General features: G+C 53.0%; 9 protein-coding genes across 9 annotated transcripts; 5 read left to right on the top strand and 4 right to left on the bottom strand.

Annotated features, from left to right (window-relative positions):
• The first annotated feature begins 2,600 nt into the window (after positions 1–2,600).
• Positions 2,601–4,545, top strand: BO80DRAFT_97142 (putative proline utilization protein PrnX-like). The gene has a single exon (XM_025724976.1). The coding sequence runs from the start codon at positions 2,910–2,912 to the stop codon at positions 4,311–4,313; it is 1,404 nt and encodes a 467-aa protein (XP_025574741.1). The 5' UTR covers positions 2,601–2,909; the 3' UTR covers positions 4,314–4,545.
• A 776-nt stretch (positions 4,546–5,321) lies between these two features.
• Positions 5,322–6,707, bottom strand: BO80DRAFT_356752 (uncharacterized protein; the record flags this gene model as incomplete). Its single annotated transcript, XM_025715804.1, has 2 exons — positions 5,322–5,622; positions 5,965–6,707. The coding sequence occupies 2 exons, from the start codon at positions 6,705–6,707 to the stop codon at positions 5,322–5,324; spliced, it is 1,044 nt and encodes a 347-aa protein (XP_025574740.1).
• Positions 6,708–8,596: 1,889 nt separating this feature from the next.
• Positions 8,597–9,739, bottom strand: BO80DRAFT_315184 (uncharacterized protein; the record flags this gene model as incomplete). The annotated part of the gene is made up of 1 exon (XM_025715067.1): positions 8,597–9,739. A coding segment is annotated over one exon (1,143 nt), but the record flags the coding sequence as incomplete, so codon positions are not given.
• A 125-nt stretch (positions 9,740–9,864) lies between these two features.
• On the top strand, positions 9,865–12,020 carry BO80DRAFT_97044 (uncharacterized protein). The gene is made up of 2 exons (XM_025724973.1): positions 9,865–10,358; positions 10,419–12,020. Exons 1-2 carry the CDS (start codon positions 9,957–9,959, stop codon positions 11,769–11,771), a joined length of 1,755 nt encoding a protein of 584 aa, XP_025574738.1. The 5' UTR covers positions 9,865–9,956; the 3' UTR covers positions 11,772–12,020.
• On the top strand, positions 12,021–13,125 carry BO80DRAFT_97045 (uncharacterized protein). The gene has a single exon (XM_025724974.1). It carries the CDS (start codon positions 12,269–12,271, stop codon positions 13,046–13,048), a length of 780 nt encoding a protein of 259 aa, XP_025574737.1. The 5' UTR covers positions 12,021–12,268; the 3' UTR covers positions 13,049–13,125.
• BO80DRAFT_97050 (DnaJ family domain-containing protein) lies at positions 13,125–15,028 on the bottom strand. The gene is made up of 2 exons (XM_025724975.1): positions 14,459–15,028; positions 13,125–14,404 (listed from the first exon to the last, which is right to left on the bottom strand). Exons 1-2 carry the CDS (start codon positions 14,813–14,815, stop codon positions 13,202–13,204), a joined length of 1,560 nt encoding a protein of 519 aa, XP_025574736.1. The 5' UTR covers positions 14,816–15,028; the 3' UTR covers positions 13,125–13,201.
• Positions 14,852–15,799, top strand: BO80DRAFT_425578 (mitochondrial 37S ribosomal protein mS37). Its single transcript, XM_025719552.1, has 3 exons — positions 14,852–15,199; positions 15,282–15,361; positions 15,464–15,799. The coding sequence occupies exons 1-3, from the start codon at positions 15,073–15,075 to the stop codon at positions 15,560–15,562; spliced, it is 306 nt and encodes a 101-aa protein (XP_025574735.1). The 5' UTR covers positions 14,852–15,072; the 3' UTR covers positions 15,563–15,799.
• A 31-nt stretch (positions 15,800–15,830) lies between these two features.
• Positions 15,831–18,036, bottom strand: BO80DRAFT_425577 (cytochrome P450). The gene is made up of 3 exons (XM_025719551.1): positions 17,399–18,036; positions 16,229–17,340; positions 15,831–16,143 (listed from the first exon to the last, which is right to left on the bottom strand). Exons 1-3 carry the CDS (start codon positions 17,728–17,730, stop codon positions 16,004–16,006), a joined length of 1,584 nt encoding a protein of 527 aa, XP_025574734.1. The 5' UTR covers positions 17,731–18,036; the 3' UTR covers positions 15,831–16,003.
• A 124-nt stretch (positions 18,037–18,160) lies between these two features.
• Positions 18,161–20,630, top strand: BO80DRAFT_408011 (F-box domain protein). Its single transcript, XM_025717829.1, has 3 exons — positions 18,161–18,439; positions 18,503–19,651; positions 19,703–20,630. The coding sequence occupies exons 2-3, from the start codon at positions 18,576–18,578 to the stop codon at positions 20,427–20,429; spliced, it is 1,803 nt and encodes a 600-aa protein (XP_025574733.1). The 5' UTR covers positions 18,161–18,439; positions 18,503–18,575; the 3' UTR covers positions 20,430–20,630.
• Positions 20,631–20,659: the final 29 nt, after the last annotated feature.

Raw genomic sequence — 20,659 nt, 5'->3', positions numbered from 1 at the left:
CTTGGTTGTTGTATCAATTCTGGGAAAGCTGTACCGCGCCATGGAGTATGCTGAATGGGTATGGGTAGTCCATGGGTGAGATGTTGGATGTGGGGACTGTTCCCAGGTGGTGTTGTTGGGCCTTCATGGTGGATGGTTGGTGGGCATGGTTGGCTAGTTGGGAGTATCAAGGGACTGAAGTTATACCGAATAGTGGGTGGATAAGGGATAAATTCCATAGATAGACCTTGCGACGAGGATTTGTCCACACGTTGTGCGGTGAGAGTCAGCAAGGTACATAATAAGATAGATATAGATATAGAGAGGAATGGAATTGTTGTATCTATTATTATTTCTTTTGGTTTTATTTGTCCTTCTATCACTACTACTACTACTACTACTACAGCTCCTCTTCATGTAGAAGGAAAAGCATTCACGTACTAGCTTCATTCAAAGATACAAGAGTACATTTACATTCAGCTTCTCTGCCAGCCACACACACATGCCCTCTCTCCCACTATCTCTCTCCACCGATGCCTCCTAGCTTACATCCACTGCCTATGATTCATACGCTCTCGATCAATTTCTCACATATTCCTGGGGGCCTCAACACTCCCCGAACAGAACCATGACACCAATGCATAACCCAGCCTGAAATCTACACATCAACAGAAAAAAAGCAGCTCATTACCACCAAAGAGAAAACACTACCCCAAACCATGAAGATACCCACAGCAACACAAACCTTTACAAAGGCACCAACTCCCATACTCTGCTCTCATCATGGAGATATCGAAAAGAACCACATCCAGTAAATCAAACCATGAGTTACGCCGAGGGAGTGGAGGATCAAAAAGCGGGGCCGTGTATTTGGTAGCATGGGAATATCTCGATAGAAGACTGCAAAGAGAGATTGCAAGGCTGGTGGATATGTCCACGGGAGTGATATTCAATTCGTGATTTGTCAACTCTCTAATGATTTACACTATGCGTAGAAGGCGCTATTCTGCCGCAAGACGGTTGATAAATTCAATGACGTCTTGATCCATCTAGTTGGACTGCACATGATGTGAGCTGAGAAGTTGTTGGAAGTGTGTTGAGGCTTAGGGATCTCAGGGTTCTGGAAATGCTGTTTATGTCTGGCATGAGTCCATTTATCCCACTGTGGGATGACTCGATGGATCGGTTAATGCCCTGGAATATGTGGTCACTTGCTCAGTGCAAGCTCGGTGCTTTATCAGATGGCCTGGCTATTGCTATCATACCACAATAGGTCAATGAGTATCGTCGGAACAAGTTAGTATGACACGAGCCTTGATTCAGATGGGTCTGAGAGTGACTTACTACTAGCTGGAATATAGCTACGTCGCGATGCAGTACCTGTGAGGGCCGATAGGACATTGTGGATGTGCTAATAGATGAAGGTGCTGACGGGAACGAAATGCCTCGCCCGGGTTACGGATCTACGGCGATATAGCTCGCAGGACACACGGGGATATTGATCTTATGAACAAGTTGCTGAAGAGAGAGCAGATAGAGCTTGCTGAATATGTATGAGGAAGAGCTATGTGATGGGGTAGAATTAGGGAGACATATAGGGGAGAGATTGTGACAAAGATCTAATTGACGTGACGGACGCTTAAATTTGATATTATTGAGCGGTACAATGAAACTCGTGGTTGGAAAACTCGGGGAGGGACAGTTACATCCTTTGTTCCCCCCACTTACGCGCCGAACTAGTTAGGTGATCCAGATAATGCCATTCACCATCATGAGTTTATTTCTCTTCCCTTATTGTTTCTGCCTAGCCGTACTGCCTAGCCGTCTCAGTGTATATTCTCCCACTCCGGGCCCAAGCCCAATTGGAAAAAGACGCACACAAAAAGAATGAAAAACCCAATAAACGCGCAACCCATATCGATGGACATCCGACAGATCGCCAGGTCTGATGCACGAGTCCGAGGTAGTGCATGAAACCACAGATCCATTCCAATGGACTAATAGCTGACGACGCATACTGAGCACCGGACAACCACCACTGCAGTAATCCCCGTGCCAGGCCGTGGCTAGCTGGACGATACCAATGGTGTCCTCGAGTCGTGCCTTCCAAATCAAAAGATCACCGTGGGATCCTCCGTGGCAGCGACTATTGCCAGACAAGCAACACAACGGGCAGGCGCTATCGGGACTTGCTTTTGTGGTGCCTTCCCGTTGCGGTGGTGGAGGGTGGTGGGACCCACCCCCCCCCCCACTTGGGGCCCATCAAGGGAGGGTGGCCGGTGGCCCTGTACCGTCGTGTCCCGTATTTATAGCATCGAATTCGCCAGAACCGCCGGGAAACTACCTATCAGCGACTGCCAATGCTTGGGGGAGGGCTTGGCAACCGATGCACTGATCCTCATGGCTGGTGCAGGCTGCAGGAGATTCTATCTCCATTACGGAGGACAGTGTACTGTGTAGTACGGGGGCCCCTGGAGTAGTGACTGATAGAGCGTCATCCCGAATTCCCCGACTGGCCGTCCGATATGTCCGCGATGATCCTCACCGGTTCCATCCACCCCCATGGAATATCGATCCCAGGACTAGTGAGTCCAGCAGACGGATAGTCGTCAGTAGGGGCAATCCCACATCGTCAACTCTCACCTTTCTCAATTCCAGTGACGACGCCCCGCCGAGGCCTAAGTGTCGTCATCTGGTCCGCTCGCCCAGACCACCGCCGCCCGCTTGCGTCCGGCGTGCTTCTTAAGCAGCCAATCTCCCCGCCTGTTCCGGTTCTCTTGTCCACTTATCTCCGCCGCTCTTTCTTCCTGCTCCGTCGGGCCATGTCTTATCACCGATCCGGTCATTGAGAGTTTTTATTACAGTCTACCAGGATATTAATCCCCCCATCGTCCTGCTGCTCCGGTGGTCGTCCGCCATCCTCCATCCTCATGCCGCTCACCATCCTCTCCCAAGCGCAACTCCGCTCTCTCCTGCTGTCGCTCTCGCGCGATCAGATCCTCGAGCTTCAGCAGAACCTGTCCGATGCTCTCCGCGACTATTCCACGGGCAGCCAGGAAAAGGGCTGCGCTGCTGCCTACCAGCCTACCCGCACCGCCATCACCCGCCAGAATGGCTGCACGACCTTGTTCATGCCGGCCAGCACCGGCCACACCCTGGGCATGAAGATGATCTCGCTGCAAGATAATGGTCAGGCCGGCTGCTCAGTCGATCCCTCCTTGGACCTGCCTGCCGTCTCCCCCGCCACCTCCTCCGTCCGAATGAATCAGAGAAAATCCATGTCGTCGATCTCCTCGGAAGGCAGCGAACAATCCGTGTCCTCCCACGAGGATGCCGAGACCGGCTCTTCCTCCCCTTCTTCCAGCAGCAAATCCCTCGCTCCCGGCTGCGTGAACCAGCAACCTATCGACACTGGCTTGTCGAATACCATGGGGGCCTGGCCTGGCGCTGGCAGCCGCGATACCTCCCCACAGGGCAGTGTGACCCTGCTCGATGAGACGAGCATGCCGTTCGGTCTGATCAACGCCCACGAGCTCACTCCCTTCCGCACCGCCCTAACCTCCACCATGACCCTCAACAAACGCAAGCGAGTCCGCACTGTGGTGGTCTTTGGCGCCGGGAAGCAAGCGTACTGGCACATCCGGCTGGCCTTGATTCTGCGGGGGGAAGGCATCAAGCGGGTGTACATTATCAACCGATCCTTTGACCGCGCGGCCGAGCTGCTGCGTGATATCTACTCGCCTGAGAACGCCAGCTGGCGCGGAGACGTCAAGTTCTCCGCCGTCAGCACCGACTTTGTCGAGTACAAGCGTATCCTGCACGACGCGTTGCTCAAAGCTGACGCAATCTTCTGCTGTACGCCGTCGACGGAACCGCTCTTCCCGGCGGAAATCCTCACGTCGCGCGACGGGCGGCGGAAAGGTCGGCTGATCAGCGCGATCGGCTCCTATAAACCACACATGACGGAACTGCCGCCCGAGTTGCTGCGCGACGAGGTTCAGGTGCATCACTCGCACCGACATTTCCACAAACATATCAAGCGGAGCGGAGTGGTAGTGGTGGATAGCTTGGATGCGGCGCTAAAGGAGGCGGGGGAGATCGTGCAGGCGGGGATCCGACCGCATCAGGTGGTGGAGTTAGGCGAACTGCTGATTGTGCGGGAGGCGTCGCGGGACGGCGACAGCGAGGACGGGAAGAGCCTTCGGGACTGGGTGGAGCGGGGGAATGTCATCTTCAAGAGCGTCGGCATGGGTCTGATGGATCTGGTCACGGGCGGCGATCTCGTGCGGTTGGCGCGCGAAACCGGGATCGGGACCACCCTGGACGAGTTCTAATAGTAACTTGGTCCACTCTTATGCTTCTTTGTACTTAATTGCGATTTCGATGCGGGCCCGGATTGGTAGATAATTGCTGGTCGGTTATTGTGTTGTACTTTTGATATCCCTAGTGAGTTGAATGAGCGGAAGCAGGATTATTACATGTTTTCAATTTACCTCCATGATCATTCCAAATCATAAGAAAGAGGGGAATGACAAATAGCTCATGCCAATTCAATGCCTCGTTGCCTGACCGCCTCCATCAACCTTCCTATCCATCATCATCATCGATTCTACCCCATTCGAACTCATACCCCCTTACCACCTCCAAACGATCAAATCATCACCAATTCATTCATGATTACGACACGTAGCCTTGCTTCGCAGCGTACATAACAATCATGAACATTACCAAATCCTAGATTTCAAAGAAGATACCAAGAAAGAAAAAAAAGAGAGGAAAGAGCGGGGAGGATGTATAGATGCTCGATTTCTTTCTCAGGGTGTTTGGTACATTTGCTGTTGACTCTCTTGTGGGATTACTTCTTTTCTTTTCTTTCTCCCTCTTCGGGATGTATTTTTTGGTCCTCTTGTCTTTATTCTTTTTTTGGTTGGGGGGTTGGAAAGGTGGTGCGGGTATTATTGTAGGGTATTGCGTGCCAATAGGGGTATCTTATCTCGTTTAGTTGGGTTAATGTAGGATGGGATGGAGGGGTTTACTTTAATACTACGATGCTACTACTTTGACATTACAGTTACGATACTTTGGGTAAAGAGTTTTGTACTGCTAGTCATGAATGAGGAAGGAGGGGATGATGAGTAGATAGAGCATAACTTTATTCTTCATAGAGCACGACATGGCATATAAACATATAAGTAGTGGTGATGAAGTCGGTAACATCACTATAACGAAACCCGAACCAAACATACGTACATACATAACTAACCATAAATCATATACTGGTGTCGTACCTTCACCTGCACACCTTCAGCCCAATCACAAGAAAGAGAGGGGGGGGGGGAAGATCAATACCCCCACATATCCCCATCATCCCGCACCAAATCATCCTCGTTCAGTACTTTCAGTCCACTTTCTTTCTCTGCTCGCCGTCTCTGACGCTTCGTGATCATCGTGCTGGGCGTCAATGGCGTCACCGGGGTAAACGGCATATAAGGACTATATGGCGTGGGGATGCCTGTCCGGGGCCCATTGAGTGGTTTCAGGGGCCGCTCGAGCACGGTAAGTTTCGTGGCTGGGGCGCTTTGGAGAGGATAAGCGTCCCGGAAAGGGAGAGAGGAGGAAGGACTCCGGCCGTGTTGTTGGCCGCTGCCCGTGGGGGTGGTTAGGGTTAGAGGTGGGGGAACCGGGCCGCGAGAGGGACCGGGGGATTTTTGGCGGGAGAAGTTGGTGTCTAAACGGGGAGTGGGGAGGGGCAACGGGGGAGGAGTTGTGCTGGTGCTGCTGGGGGCTGTTGCTGCTGGGAGAGGGGGCACTGGGGGTCGGGGTGGGTTGTAGTGTCGGGGGGTCAGGGGAGGGTGGTCTGCTGGGTAGGAGGGGGAAGCGACAGGAGAGGAAATGGAGATTTTGCGCAGGGGAAAGGGTCGTGGGGAGCGCAGCTTGCTCGTGTTTGGGGTAGATGGTTGGGTTGGGTCCTTCTTGTCCTGGGACTTGTTGAGGTTGAACAGCGATAGAGATGAGATGCGGGATAGGCGCGAGCTGGCTCGGGGACTCAGGGGAGTGTTGTTGGCAGGTGAGCCGGGGCCCGAAGAGACGTGAGATGCCCGGTCCGTGAAGGGGTTCGTGGGGATGCTGTCGGGCGAGGGGATCTCGTTCTCGGCTGTTTCGTCTTCCTCGGAGTCCTTGTTGGCGCCCCGGGCAGTTGCGGCGGCGGCAGCTTCTTTCTGTGCATCATGCTCCATGACCGCGGCGTACAGCATCTCGAGGTCCTCTTGGGCCCGCTGGCGGTCGGATGCCACCACCGTCTCGTCAATCGTGGCAACGCTGGTGGTCCCTGAGACGTGGGAGCGGGGAGCCCTGCCGAGGCTGCTCCAGGACCGGCTGAAGCTTCTCGGGCCCGGACTGGGCAGGTTGACGGAGATGGGGGTGACCGGACTGGGGTCCGTACTGGGCGGTGGTTTCACTGGCTTCATCATCTCGACCTGGAGAGAGAAGTTGGAGGAGAGGACGGCTCGTCGCAGACGGCGGCCCACGAAGAGGAGCAGTGAGAGAAGAAGAGCAACGAAGATCACGTATGCGCCGACAATGCCTCCGATCTGGATGGCAAGGAGCGACTCATTCAGGTCGGGGGTGATGGGATAACTGTTTCGACGGACCAGAATTGGCTGCTCCTGGACTACTGAGCCAGCAGCAATGAGGCGGGGAAGAAGCGCAACGAGGAGCAGATAGGGCATTCTAGGAGATCCGGATTCCGATCGGTACTGCAGACGAGGTGATTAAGTAGCACCCGCAGGCATGTCGGGATTGCTCTCTCGAGGCTGCAAATCCTTGCACGGTGAAGGAGACATGATGAAGAAAGAAAGAGGGGGACAGCGGTATATTGACAGGCCCGGGGGATTGTGATGAGAGGGTGAAATCTGGTGATGGTGCCGGCACTCCATCCCTCGTCGGTCGTTGGTCAATTTACGCGCCGGGCTGCATGCACGGCTTGTCCTGTCACATCGGGCGGTTGACCACTGGTGGCCGTGCCCCGTTGACTCGCTGCGGCCGACTTAGCGCTCTGTGAGGATTGGCAGCGAGCACTCCGATCGCTGCCGCTTTTGATACTGGCTTGGGAGAAGTGGTGGTGTTTTGGAGTGGTGAGGATGGATTCCCGCACACCCCCCCAATCACAGCATGGAGATCGGCATCATCAGCGCATGGATTTACCCATTTTTGATACGATTCTGGAGTCCGAGGGAGTCGCATGCAAGTGACAGTTTCTGCTTATGAATTGCAAATGGCTCATCGAAGTACAGGTGCTCAAGTAATTGGGATCTGATGTCACCTTCGGTATTCATGAGAATGAGGTTGGGCCATCGAGCGTAGGAGCAACGCCCACACGCCTGACTCCGGTTGTTTAGTTTGAACAGTGCCTCTGACTGAGGAGTTGAAACCATGCACAAGGACTGGCACTGTGTAGTATAACTCAGTCCCTGCTGTGGGTCGAACTCTGCCAATGCCTCGCAAGGTGATCTTAATGACACAAGTAGTGCGGTACTACTATCCAAATTATGAGTCCGATCTGCAACAATGGCCCCGAGGACATCTAGCTGGGATGATTGATAGCCGGATATCCTTGAAAATCTCCATTTTCGTACCGGTGATTAGTTGGCCAGCGGCATTGTTGGATGCCTCCAGAGATATGAAACGAGGTAATAGTGCCGCCCTTGAGCAAGATACTCCAGTAAGCAGGAAGTCCTTCATATAATTCAGGTTGCAGCTTTGAATCAAGTGTAGCGCTTCTAGGTGGTTGACGGGTCCTTTGGACATGCCTGACGGAGCCCTTCCCATGGGCTAAATTGACGAACAGTGTCTAGCGCCACCTTGTTAGCCACTATAGTCCATAGGACGGCACACGCCAGATTTTTAGCAGTTTGGCGAGGGCATTCAAGCTCTGATATCCTGGCATATGTATGTATCTAATCTGTTATAAGTCAGGAGCCTATACCCCATGGCAAGAGACCTCTGACACAATGAGCCAGGCAAGAGATCTATGCCCCTCAAGCCAGCGGTGCTTGTTAGATATCGGAACCCCCGAGAGATCCGGCTGAGGCTTATATTTCTAGCTGAGTGTCTCCCTCACGGTAGATGGACCGCGCGATATTAGGTTGTACTGCTGGATTGATCGTCGACCCAAAATTGCATCGTAGTGTTTCATTTCGACCACGACAAAGTCAGAGATGTAAGTTCTTTCATATGCTGCAAAGCGCCAGGTGACGTCCTTGAGGATTCCCCGTGGGACTACACTAGCCGACCCTCCGAAGACTCTCAGCACTAACCCTCCTGCTGGTTCCATTGGGAGGCGTAGATGTTTGCATAATTCATAATTGAGGAGATTCGCTGAAGCCTGTGTGTCTAATGCCATAAGCGCTCTCAGTTTATGACCATCATGACCGACAAGAAACACTGGCTGAATGAGAGAATCATCATCTTCCGAATCACTGATCACTCCAATATCTTTCGCACTGACTCTCTCGCTGACTGTCTGATTTTCCTCGTCGTCCTCAGATGGCGGTCTCTCCTCTAACAAGTCAACACCTGGTGACTGTTCCTCATGGGATGATGATAGACTGGTACATGATGCCTCTTCGTCGGCCGTATCAGGCCGTGGTAGTGCAAATAATGCCAACTCCTCTAAGTGCCTGGCAACATGTTTCTCTAGGACCTCCCCGGGACTCAATCTAGATCCACAAAGCAGGCACTTGGGGTGATCACCAGCACTCAGGCTCATCCTATGTTGAGCCTGCATATGAGCATACCATTCACGGCGAGACTCGTAGAGGCGATGGGGGATTTGACAGTCAGGAATGACGCAGACATATGGCTTCAAATCATTGAATACGTGGCGAGCCCAATTGTGCTTGTTGGCAACATTCACCAGAAAGAAGCAATAGGGGCACTCGAACGGGATGCCGTAAGTTGATCCGTCCGGTAGTGAGGGAATAGCTAGCCCACCACTTCCTTGAAATGCGGACTCTGAGTACGAAGTCTGAGATATCTGTGAATCAGCTTCCAGAGTTTCTGTGGATTTGGGAATATATTCGCTAGCCACGGTTTCGGACAACTTGGTAGCGGAGACTGCATCAGACAGGACCTTGTCAGGGTCCTCGCTGAGCTTTAGGTGGTGGCGCTCATAATACTGAAGAACAGCCCGACGGAGAGATATTGCCGCCCCCAGGCGATCAGAAATAGCTTCTGAAATTTGAGGATATTTGCTTTGGACGTGCTGTCGATCGTAATACTCGAAGTGGGCTGCATCAGCCCTCTTCACCCGGGTGAAAGGATCATGATGTGCTGGCTGGCGGATTGCCAGGGATAACTGGAAGAGGCAGTCGACCGTGTCGCGTAGGACTCTATAGATTTGCTGTAGATCCGTTTCACTTTCCTCCTCACCTTCTTCCTCGCTTCCTTCTGACACTTCTTCTCCGGCCTCATTGAGGCCGATCAACGTATCTCGCAGGTCCTCATGTAGCCGTTGTAATCGCCGGAGGACTCGTATTACTTGATCTTTGATATGCGATGCGTCGCGTAATCTATAATCAAGAGACGACTGACGGCTCTGATGAGCTCCAATATTGGCTATCCAAAGCCTCAGCCGACCAAGTTCATCTTCCCACAGAGCAAGCGGGACTTCGTGGTTACATGCCGCAAGCTGCCCGGATGACACGAGCTCCCTCCATTGCCCGAAGGAAGACCGAACGAGAGGTGCAATTGCGGTGGCCATACCATCAACAACGGAGAGGCAAGGAATCCTCCCAAGAGCGTGTTATCCGGTGGTATGAGCCAGCAGATGGTTGGGTCGCCTTGGGCTGCGAAGACTGAAGAGTGAAGGCGGGGTTGAGGCCGGCACCCAAGCCGGCGTCTGGGCAGCTTGTCAGCCTCTGGCCTTTCTTTCTTTCCTTCATCCCAAGCCATGGTCCTCCGCTCCCAGAGATACCAACATGGTGACTGGAGTCGAGACTGTAGGCATTGTCCTTGCTATTCTCCCCTTGCTTATTAACCAACTGGATCAGTACGTCCAGGGTATTGAGACACTGAAGTTATTTGGCAAGAACCGGTATCGCCGAGAGCTAGATAGCTACCGCACCAACATTGAAACGCAAAAGGCCATATTCGTTAACACACTTATCCTCTCTCTGGATGGAGTGGTGGAGTACGCCGAGGAGATTGGCGATCTGATTGAGAGGCCACATGAAGGCCCCTGGACAAGACCTGACTTCAAGGAGAGGTTTAAACAGAGGTTCGGAGACAATTTTGGTCCATTTGAGCAAACCATGTCGGAACTGTCGGAGCTGTTGGCTGAGCTCTCCGATAAGTTAGGCTTGGAAAGCCAGGGGACAAAGGTAGATAGATTGTCCTACACTCTATGGTTCATGCCAGACTAACCTGGTCCATCTGTGCAGCCACTGTGGGATCAGCCGTCCACGCTGGAACGAGAGATCACAAAGTTACGCCATATCCTCAAGAAAAGCGTCTATGCCGATCTTCTCAATCGCATACGCACTGCAAATTCTATGCTGAAGATTCTAGTTGACCAGACGCATCAGCGCCAGGCAATGCGAAGCAGGTTAAGATTGAAGCAACCCCTTGTACAACAGCGAAGGGCTCGCAGAGCAGCGCGCAGTCTGTACCGCGCCATGATATGTGAAAAGTACTGGGACTGCCCCTGCAAGGAACAGCACTATGTCCAGGTTATTCTCGGTAGCCAATCGCCGGACACACAGAGCCAAGTCGAGTCGTCACAAAAGCCCCGTTTCCGTATGGTTTTCGCATCAAAGATGGCTGGTATATCGGCCGCCTCCTGGAATTGTTGGCACGAAGTGGAGTTTGAAGCGGATACGACGCAGGAACAAGAAGCTGTATACAATTTCAGCACCATAGATATCAGCTTATCCACAACCTCTTCCAGCCAGAGTAATAGAAATGTTCGCTTTTCTGTCACGCCAGCATTTTCGGGGAACAGTACGATGGTTCTGACGGAGCCTCGATTGGCTACACACCCTATTAACAACATCTGTTCCACGTTGTCTAGAATCAATGACAAGGTAGGCCAGCAAACATTGCTTGGGTTCTTAACAGACGAGACGAGCAAACACAACGCGTACCACCTGAGATGCATACCTAGCTATCAATTATCCCAATCACTCGAGGATCTGGTCACAGCCTCATCGGCATCTGCGCGGGTTCCCAGTCCAGACGGGCTCCTATTTAGCCGAAGGAACCGATTGCGTCTTGCGGCCAAGCTTGCGACCAGTGTATTTCAGTATCATGGAAGCTGGCTCAAGAGCTACTGGAGAGCGCGGGATATCATGTTCCTCGACGATCCCTCCAGCCAGTTACAGAATCCGTATATCCCTTGGAACGTTGCATGCGATCTAACCGGTGGTAACGGTGGCGATGCTCGCAAGAAAGGAGGCTCTGCTGCATCCGGACGGAACGGTCTTCTCTTTCCTTTAGGACTCGTTCTTGTGGAGCTTTCACTGTGCCAGACCTTAGAGGTCCTATATACGTCCGAAGACGGTGATGGTGCGGAGACGATCAGGCGCTTGAACACAGCTATGCGCTACCTTCCCGCGGTGGAGATAGAGAGTGGCTGGAAGTATGCTGAAGTGGTGAGACAATGCTTATGGTGGCCACACGGCAGGAAACCAACAGATCTAGAAAATGAGCGGCTGCAGGAGGAAGTATTTCAACTGATTGTCCTCCCTTTGATGGAGGATTTGAGGGACTTCGAGGGACGATCACGGCTAGAGTGACAGACTGCTACTAATAGATGGATGCATTGAAACCCTGGGTACGTTTTTGATATCTCATGGGCCAGTTCTACATTTTACCTTCATATAAAGCTTCTACTTTGATTTGCCAACCATCCCGGATATTAACCGCACACATTTTGGGGATAATTGAGAGACGCCGGGAGAGACAAATGCCGTCTTTGTGTCTGGCTATCTGCTGCCAGTCATAGGAAGAATACAAAATGTTCCTCCGATCTGTGTCTCCAGAGTCGATGCTTTGATGGCGGAGCAACCCGGCCAAACAATGTACTTTCCCTCGCTCCATCAGACGCCAGATCCTCACCCCAAACGAGGCAGTCACGGCTCTCAGGCCACCTTCCACGATGACTGGTGACCACACCTCGGTGCTATAAATCCTGGCCAGCAGGCAGCCCTCTCTCTTTTAACCTCCCGCATCATTCACATTCGTTTATACCATAGTCACTCGCTCTCTTCACACCACCATATCATACCATCTCATGGGTCAAAAGCTATCTGCAATACACGGGGTCAAATCCGAGGACTACCACAAGCCCGGCAATGCAATCAACGAGGTCTGGCTTGGAAACGTCGAACTCATCTCCCGGCTTCCATTCGCCGATTCCGACATGGCACAAGCCGCTTGGCCCAAGGGCCAGTTCCCCAAAATTCCCTGGCATAATTTCATCATTCCGTGGAAGAGAGGGACCTCGACAGTGAAACGGGCTTTCGAGTCGAGTGCAGCCGTCACAAGAGAGACGCTCGGCAATTCGGACAAAGAAGATCTTGGTGGCGCCCTGTATGTGTACTTTCTGATGATTGTCGTCACCTTGTTATACAGTTGCGCTTGGGCGACATTGCAGATGCCTGTATATATGGAGCAAGATGAACCGCCATATAGGCCGGACGAAAAGCCGCGATCGGTGGTAAGAAATCGGTACCGGGCAAAGTTTACAGCGTGCCTGATTTCGATCGTCCCGGGTGCAATTCTCTGGATGCTGGGACATTGTCTTCTGAATCATTCGCTCGATTTTGCGGGGGATAACTTGGGCCGTTTCCCCAGAAGTGTTATCAACATAGTGTATGATGTGCCGTCAGCGTATTTCTTTGTTCGTGGATTGTGGGGGTTGAGGTTCTTCTGGCTCAGAATGGAAGCCGTCGGTGAGGCCGGTGATGATGGCGAAGATGAGGATCAAGATGAGTCAGTCGACGCTGCAGTTGTGGGAAATCAACTTTCGGGCAACCTCGTCTCCTATATGCAGAGGCAGCGCCGTGCCTGAGGCGATATCTCGAAGTAGGCATTGTTAGATGGACGCGTTTGAGGGACTTTGGATCATAGATAGTTCAAGCTTTGCGCAATGGAGAGGTTCCAGGTCTATTCATGCAAGGTCGTATCGTACATAGTATATCCTTGATGTATATACAAGGGCTCTCTATTCCTTCTTCGAAAAGAGATCTCGCCAGAATTGCTTGAACCCGTAGCCCTTGGAATGATCCTCCTCATAGACACGAACATTGCTCGAGGTGCTCAGAGACTCCAGGATGCTGGCCGCTTTGGGACCCGAGTCTTTGGGGCGAGCTCTTTCAGTCGCACGTCGCCTGATCTCCTCGGCCAAACTTGGGGCCACCTCAGCATAACAAGCATTTAGCTCACGCTCAAGATTGAGGTAGGGCTTTTGTGCAACCGGAGGCGCTTGAAGATTGTAGGTCCGAGTCAAAGCATTGAGGTTCTTGACAGTCAGCTCAAGGAACGAACGCTCCGTGTTCATATACTGCGGATCACGCAGGGGCGAAACATAGGGTATATGCTCTTTCTCCTGCGGCTCAGCAGTTGCACCATCTGGGTCTTTCTGGGCGGTGGATGCTTCTGAAGGTTCCTGCCCTCCAGAGACATTCGCATCCGAAGACGCCAGACTGTCGCCATCGCGGAACGCCTGCTCTATCTTGGCTCTTTCCGCCAACCGCGCCTCCGCAACCGCATACGCATCAGCCCGTCTCATCTGCGCATCCAGAGACCCTCCCTCGCTGGCAATTAGCCGTGCAGCATGTCGTCTCCACTCCGCTCTCAGGCGTGACCGGAACCGATCAACTTCCTTGGCCAACTCCTGTTGCTTTTCGATCCACGGCGGCACGATCTCCTGCTTCTGGATCATCTTGTTCATGAAGTACTCGGTAGTATCAATGAACGGGCTATTGGCCCTGTGGTCGGTCTCGGTGTTCACGCCCTTGCCTCGTTTGATTTTGTGGAACTGGCCGCGCGCCATCGCATCCTCGATCCGCTCGTTCGCGAGCGCCGTCAAGCCCTGCAGCGTGGCAGGCATAGGTCGCGCGCCGGGTGAGAACCGCTCGCGCATCTCTCGACGCATGGCTTCGCGCTCTTCATCCGATACTCCCTGAGTTTGACTTAGTGTGTATGTTGCAGTGCGCTCTTTGGCGGTCGCGAGACGCATTCCAGTGGACCCTTTGGGCTTCGAGCTAATGCGCATATCGACCGGCTGCGGTCGGGGGATCTTGTACGGCGTGCGGATCCGTTTCTTGGAATCGTCCAGCATACGGAGGGTTATGTCGTGGGTGTTCTCTGTCCCGGTCCATGCCTGAGCTCCGGCGATGTCTCGCGTTCCTTGGCCTGCGCTTGACTAGAATCTGTCAGTCTGAATGATGCTGTCTAGAGCTTGCAGTCCCCAACATACCGGCATGTCGAGAATAGAGTGCGCAGCCGCATGTTCATTCTTGAAGGCCGCCGCCGCCACTCTCTCCTCCAGCTGTTGCTTCAACTCCTCCGAGAACCCCGCCTGTTGCATGTTTCTGCGCGCGGACCGGCCTCCTTCCAGCATCGCTTGTTCTGTCATTTCCGAGAGCCTCCGCGCCATAGCGCCCTCTTCCTCCGGCTGCTCATTCTGCGTCTTGGAGGCGTCCTCGCCTTCAGCTGTCTTGGTTGCCGCATTTTGCCGCACGCCGACGGTAGAGAAGCATCTCGGGATCCGACGCGGTGCACATACCGGGGCAACAGTATTGGTGTAAAGAGCGCTCACATGCCTTCTGCTCATGTCGGTCTCCAATAATCGCGTCCAACGCACCAAATCTGAACAAGTGAAGAAGCAGCAGCAGCAACAGCTGATCAGACCGGAATCGCCGCGGTGATTACATCAGCCACTTCCGCGGGCAAAGCGCCGAAAAGTCTTGGCACCTCCGAAGCCTTCAACTTTTGGTTGTCCCGGACCACATCGTCACCTTGGCTGCGCGTTGCTGTTTCCCCGCTGTTGTTGGATTGTCTGTTCCTGTCCCCTTAATTTCAATCGCAATCATGCCTCCGAAGGGTGTTTCGACCCGTCTCAACCCCGTCCGGTTGCAGACCATCCCTCACCTGCGAGTCCGTCGTCCGAACACCAACGAGCCGAATACCTGTGTCGCGGTGATGTCGTCCATGCTGAGTGAGTTGCTGCTGCGTTGCGGATACCTCGGGTATCTCTATCATGCATTACCCACCGACTAATGCGAATGTCTTGATCACAGGCTGCTGGGCCTCTCAGGGATACACCGCGGAGGGATGCGCCGTCCTCGAACAACAATTGAGACAGTGCATGGATTCTCCTGTACGTATCCCCTTCCCCCCCCTGATAGATGGAGAACAGCCAGCTATCGATAATGCAATCCCTCTACACGATTTACACATCTAACCACCATTTCCACCACAGAAACCCAAGACCGAAAAGAGAAACCCCATCAACTACCACCTGATGAGAATGTACCCTAAGGTCGTCGGTCCCAAGAAGAAGGACGGTGTTCTGGGTTAATCCCCTCTCCGGGGGAAGGGATTACCTATCTGCGTTTGATTATGCTTTCGAAGCGTTCGCATACGGGCATACGATATACCGACCTACCCACCTACTTACCTGTGAATACCGAGGTTCTTGGCGGAAGAGGTTGAAGGGAGGGAAGGGGAAGAAAAATTTATCTACTTGGCGTTCTGGGCTTTTACGTACCTGTCGAGAATTGCGTGTTTCAGATTATGTTGAGACTGCGGGGTGGGGGGGTGGGATTTGTAAACTTGTATATTATTTGGTATGTGTGTGTTCAATATTTGCAATTGTTTCGTTTCTCAATGGTGGCTTTATAGTTTTGTAGGTGTAGGATAGGGATGGGTTGAGATCATGGGAGGGTACGGTTGGAGAAGGGGTAATGTAAATCGATGTAAATTGGTATAGACAGCAGGTTTCTTGGTACTGTGTACGGTGCTACACAACCGGTTCAAATTTCAAAATTAGTTTCTCTCCCCGCGGCTTGACCGTGTATGCATCAATAGCCTCGATATCCTCGTCATCGATGATGGTGGTCGTGTAGTTGGTGTAGATGGCCGCGACTGCTAGTTTCATTTCTGCGATTGGTTAGATCTCTTTCCATGCTGTGCTTGGAGGGACAATTTCCGGGATAAGATTCTTCAAGTCGAGAATGCTCCATACCTTGCAAGGCGAGATTACTTCCCACACACATGCGTCCACCGCTCCCGAACGCCCAAAACCAACGTCGTCTCTCCTCCAATTCAGCCGGCGAATTGCTGTCTTTCAGCCACCGCTTCGGTTGCCATGTCTCCGGCTCGGGGAAGACCTCTGCATTGCGATGGAGCGAGTAAGCCTGTGCACTGACGCGGATGTTCCCGGGGATGTTGCTGAATCCGACTAAATTGCAGCCCGGGGATGGGGTGACTCGGGGTTGGATGCCGGGGATAGGGGCGTGTAGGCGGAGGGTTTCGGTGATGATTGCGTCGAGGAGGGGGAGGGAGTCGATGGATTTAGGGGTGGGGAGGTCTCGTGAGGAGGATGGGCGGGGGTAGAGGATTTTGGGGTCGAGGGTGAGGAGCTCGTCGCGGAGGGAGTTCTGGAGGTCTGGGTGTTGGGAGAGTTCCCAGAAGAGGTAGGTTAGGGCGACGGCGCTGGTTTCGTGGCCTGCCGTGAGGTGGTCGTATAACTCGCAGGCGATTTCGAGTCTTTGTTTTTCGAGGAGGTTGGCGTATGTTGCTGTGTTTTGTTTGGGGGGGAGTTGTTTGGATATGCTCTGTTTGAGATGCTTGTAGACTGTGGGTTCGATGTCGAGGTTGGTGGAGTCGAGACATTCGTCGGCTCTGTCGCAAAAGTTGAGGCCCCAGGCGTCGAGGACTTCATTGGCCTCGTCACACCATTTGGGGATTAGTCGGAGGCCTAGACGCTTTGTCCATGTGAGGAGGTTTGGGACCTCTTGGTGGTAGAACTCGAATGGCTTTCTGCTTTGGTAGAGACGGAGCATTCTGCGTCGGAAGGCTTCGTCTTGAAGGAAGTTCGATCCGTTGGCCAGTCCGTAGAGGTATGCGGAGACAAAGTCCATGGTAAGGCCCTGGTTGAGGTCGTGCATGTCAATTGGTGAGCCAGAGGAGGCTGCTTCCTGGATGATGGGTAGGAGACGGTCGAGTATGATTGTTTCGGAGATAAGGTGCATATGAGGCGAGGATTGCAAGAAGGACTTGCTGTAGATGTTGGACAGCATCCTTTTGCGGGCGGAGTGGGCTTTGTTGCTTGTCATGGTGAACATGCTGACCGTACTACCCGCAGGATTGCGATCAGTAGGAGCCCATAATGCGCGATATGGGCTATCCTTACCCAAAAGACCCAAAGACACGGGGGTACCACTCATGTTTCTCAAACCCGCCAGTATAAATGGATTTGATGCCTCCGTCGACACAGTTGATGGACACTTCAGACGGTGCGAGCCGGACAATGGGCCCTAGCTTTTCATGTGCGGCTTGGATGGTCCGGTTGTTCTGGGCCTTGTACCGTTTCCATATAATCCAGGCAGGTGAAATTGAGGCTGACCAATGTGCATTGGGTATCTTTGAGAGTGGTGAGATAAACACTGGATATATGATGACCTTGTATGCCAGAAGGAGGATGCAGAGGCTGGCCGCCGCCGCAGTGATGGCAGAGATGGCCATGCTGCTGGGAAGCTGCGGTCCCCCAAAGTGCCTGATCAATATGAGCGAGTTGAAGATGATCCTCCTAGTTAGTGGTCGTTGACCCTGAGAGCATAGAATACGCCAGGTGATTAGCTGCAGGTGAGTCACTTTCGTGTCGGAAATCAAGAGAGTGAGGGCAACAAGGCAGAGGATCGATGGATAGAGATATACTCCACATAGAGGGGCCAGCTGACCATTGGGACGACTCGGAAACTAATCAACCACACTGGGACAAGCCCAATATATAGCCAGGCCCAGGTTGAGTCAGTGCAGTGCATGGGGAATTGTCGAACCATGGAGCGTATCTCAGCCGATAAGAGCTGGAGACTCCGCGCCGCGATAAGATAAGAGCGCTAGCCGAGGATGACATGAGACCCCCCAGCCTACTAATCCCTCGCTCTCTTGACACTTCTGCCACCATTTTGTGCTGTTGCTCACAGTGTATCTGACTAAATCAGCATTAAAGCTGTTCTCCAGCCTTCTCACCGCTTCCTTTGCTGTGCAGTCATATTTTATCACCTCAGAATGCCGATGCACGGCTCGCGTTGATGGCTTCACCCACTTCTGCAGATCATCGCGGTGACTGATGGGACACACAATGTCCTGAATCGCCATGGGGACTTCCTCCAGATACCACTCTCACTAAGCCATTCTTAGATCGCTAGATTATAATTAGAGTAGTATACATGTAAACCATTCTCTCACTCCTTGGCATCATATAACCCACCTGGGCTGACAGTTGTGGCGGCAGAGATTTTTACGTCATCCCTGTGGTTGATCTGCCTGAGCACAGAAAACAGTTAATCCTGTATCTGTCCTCCACAATGCTTGCAGACCTACCCCCGGAGATCATCCAGCTCATTGCATGCTATCTCCCATCCGCCAGTGCGTTGGTGAACCTGTCCAGGACCTGTCACCGCCTGCATGAGATTCTTGCTGCAGAGAATTGGCGCATCTTCCGAGCCTTTGTCAGGACCAAGTTTCCCGGCGTTGTCACTCCGGAGATATGGAGAGAAGCTGCTCAGGCTCTCACCTCCCGTTCCAGAGCCCTGGACAAACATGCAGTCATCGCACGTTTTGTCGTTCCAGCCTCGGAGGCCGTCAAGGTCGGGTCTCATCAATCTCTGCGAGGCGACAACCCAACGCATGGATACCGCCCTGCCTTGGATTCCTACGAAGTCTGGAATAGCTCGGCTTGGAACGACCGAAAGGAAGTGCTTGCCTGGGGTGCAGCAGATGAGGTAGTCCTGCGAATCACAGAGCCCGGCGCTGGCCAGAAAGGGAAATGGGTGGTTTTCAACGACCTGGACCACATCAGCAGCCACGATGACATTTGCGGTGTTCATCTTCTGCGTCCCGAACATCATGCCAAAGAACCCGACAAGGAACATATCATCTTTGCTCGCGTGCGCGGCGAGCTTTTCCATCTCTCCATCGACCCGGATGCAGCTTCTCATGTGTACAAACAGCAGTTCATGACTACCGGATTGGGCATCGAACGCACCGATCTGAGTTATGGAACGGACCCGATTTTGTCTGCCCACTTGAGCACCGGATCAATCCTCTTCTACAGCACCACGTCGGAAGAGGAGAAAGTCCAGCCATTCGCTCGTCTCAACACCGACTCAAGCGCTACTGATGGCAACGCCGTCCGCAACAAGTACTCCAAGTTCCTCTCCCCCAGTCTCTTCGCCGTCAGTACAGGTCGGATCCACGATGCGATTGCCATTTCCACCATCACCCCGGAACGCCAATCACTCGAGCGCGAGCTCAGCGTGGAATTAGTAGACTTTGAGAGACTCAACCTCCACACTCCCATCAAGTCCAACGTCAACGCCATCGCACCCCTCGATCCCACCGGCCAGGTCTTCCTCGCAGCCTGGGGTGACCGAGCCGTCCGGTATAACTTCCCATCCCTCCTATCACCATCTCCACCACTAACATCACGCAGACTGCACGACCTGCGCTCCGACAAAGACTACGAAAAAGTCTACCACGACACCACCGACCAAAACCCCATCTACTGCGTCCACCCCTTCGGACATGACCGCTTCATCGTCGGCGCCGGCGGCGACGCCCTAGTCAAGATCTTCGACCTCCGCATGCCCAAACAAGAAACATACAGCTACCACGATGCACGCCCCTCCCCAACCCCCACAAACTACAACAAACCCCTCACAACCAGCCTCTCCACCCTCTCTCTCACCAATCCCTCCCTCATCACCTCCCCCCGCAAAGACATCTCCATCTTCCTCTCCGCCCACCCCCCCACCAACCGCACCCGACCCCGCAACCAAAGCACCCGTTCCTACCGCGGCGCAATCTACAGCATGACCTCCCCCTCCCCCTCCTCACCCACCATCTACACCGGCGTCGCTGACGGCGTCGTCCGACTCGATTTCACTTCCACCGACGACCTCCATGGCCCTTGCAAATCCTGGTATCGGGATCCGCTCTCCATCGACCTAAACACGCATAGTCGTACCAAGCGCGCAGATAGGATTCTGGAGTTATCGGGCTATGAACGGCCTGAGAATACGACTGCTTCTATCACTCTGCGTACGCAGCAGACGTTCCGTTCTGTTGGGGAGGATGATGTCCTGGGTGAAGAGGTTACGGGGTGGGATCGTCGGTGGCAGAGACTTGAGAAGCCGGGGGCTTGGAGGCGGGAGGATTGAGTTGTGTGTGTTGCTGTGTAGTGTTTGATTCATGGTCTGGCTGTCTTTGTCGTTGTTCTGGTGCGCGGTAGAGGTGTCATGGTGGATAGATGATGTTTGGTTTAGGTTTTCGGAAGCTTCAACGTCGAGATACGATCTACGACGATTGATATGCATATGGATGTACATTGTATGAAGAAGATACATGGAAAAGTAGCAAAGAAATTCGAATACACGTTCAACATCTCTCT

This window comes from Aspergillus ibericus, assembly GCF_003184845.1.
Source record: "Aspergillus ibericus CBS 121593 unplaced genomic scaffold BO80scaffold_22, whole genome shotgun sequence".
Lineage (NCBI taxonomy): Eukaryota > Fungi > Ascomycota > Eurotiomycetes > Eurotiales > Aspergillaceae > Aspergillus > Aspergillus ibericus.
Note: the sequence above shows the minus strand (reverse complement) of the source record. Positions and strands in the feature narration are given on the sequence as shown.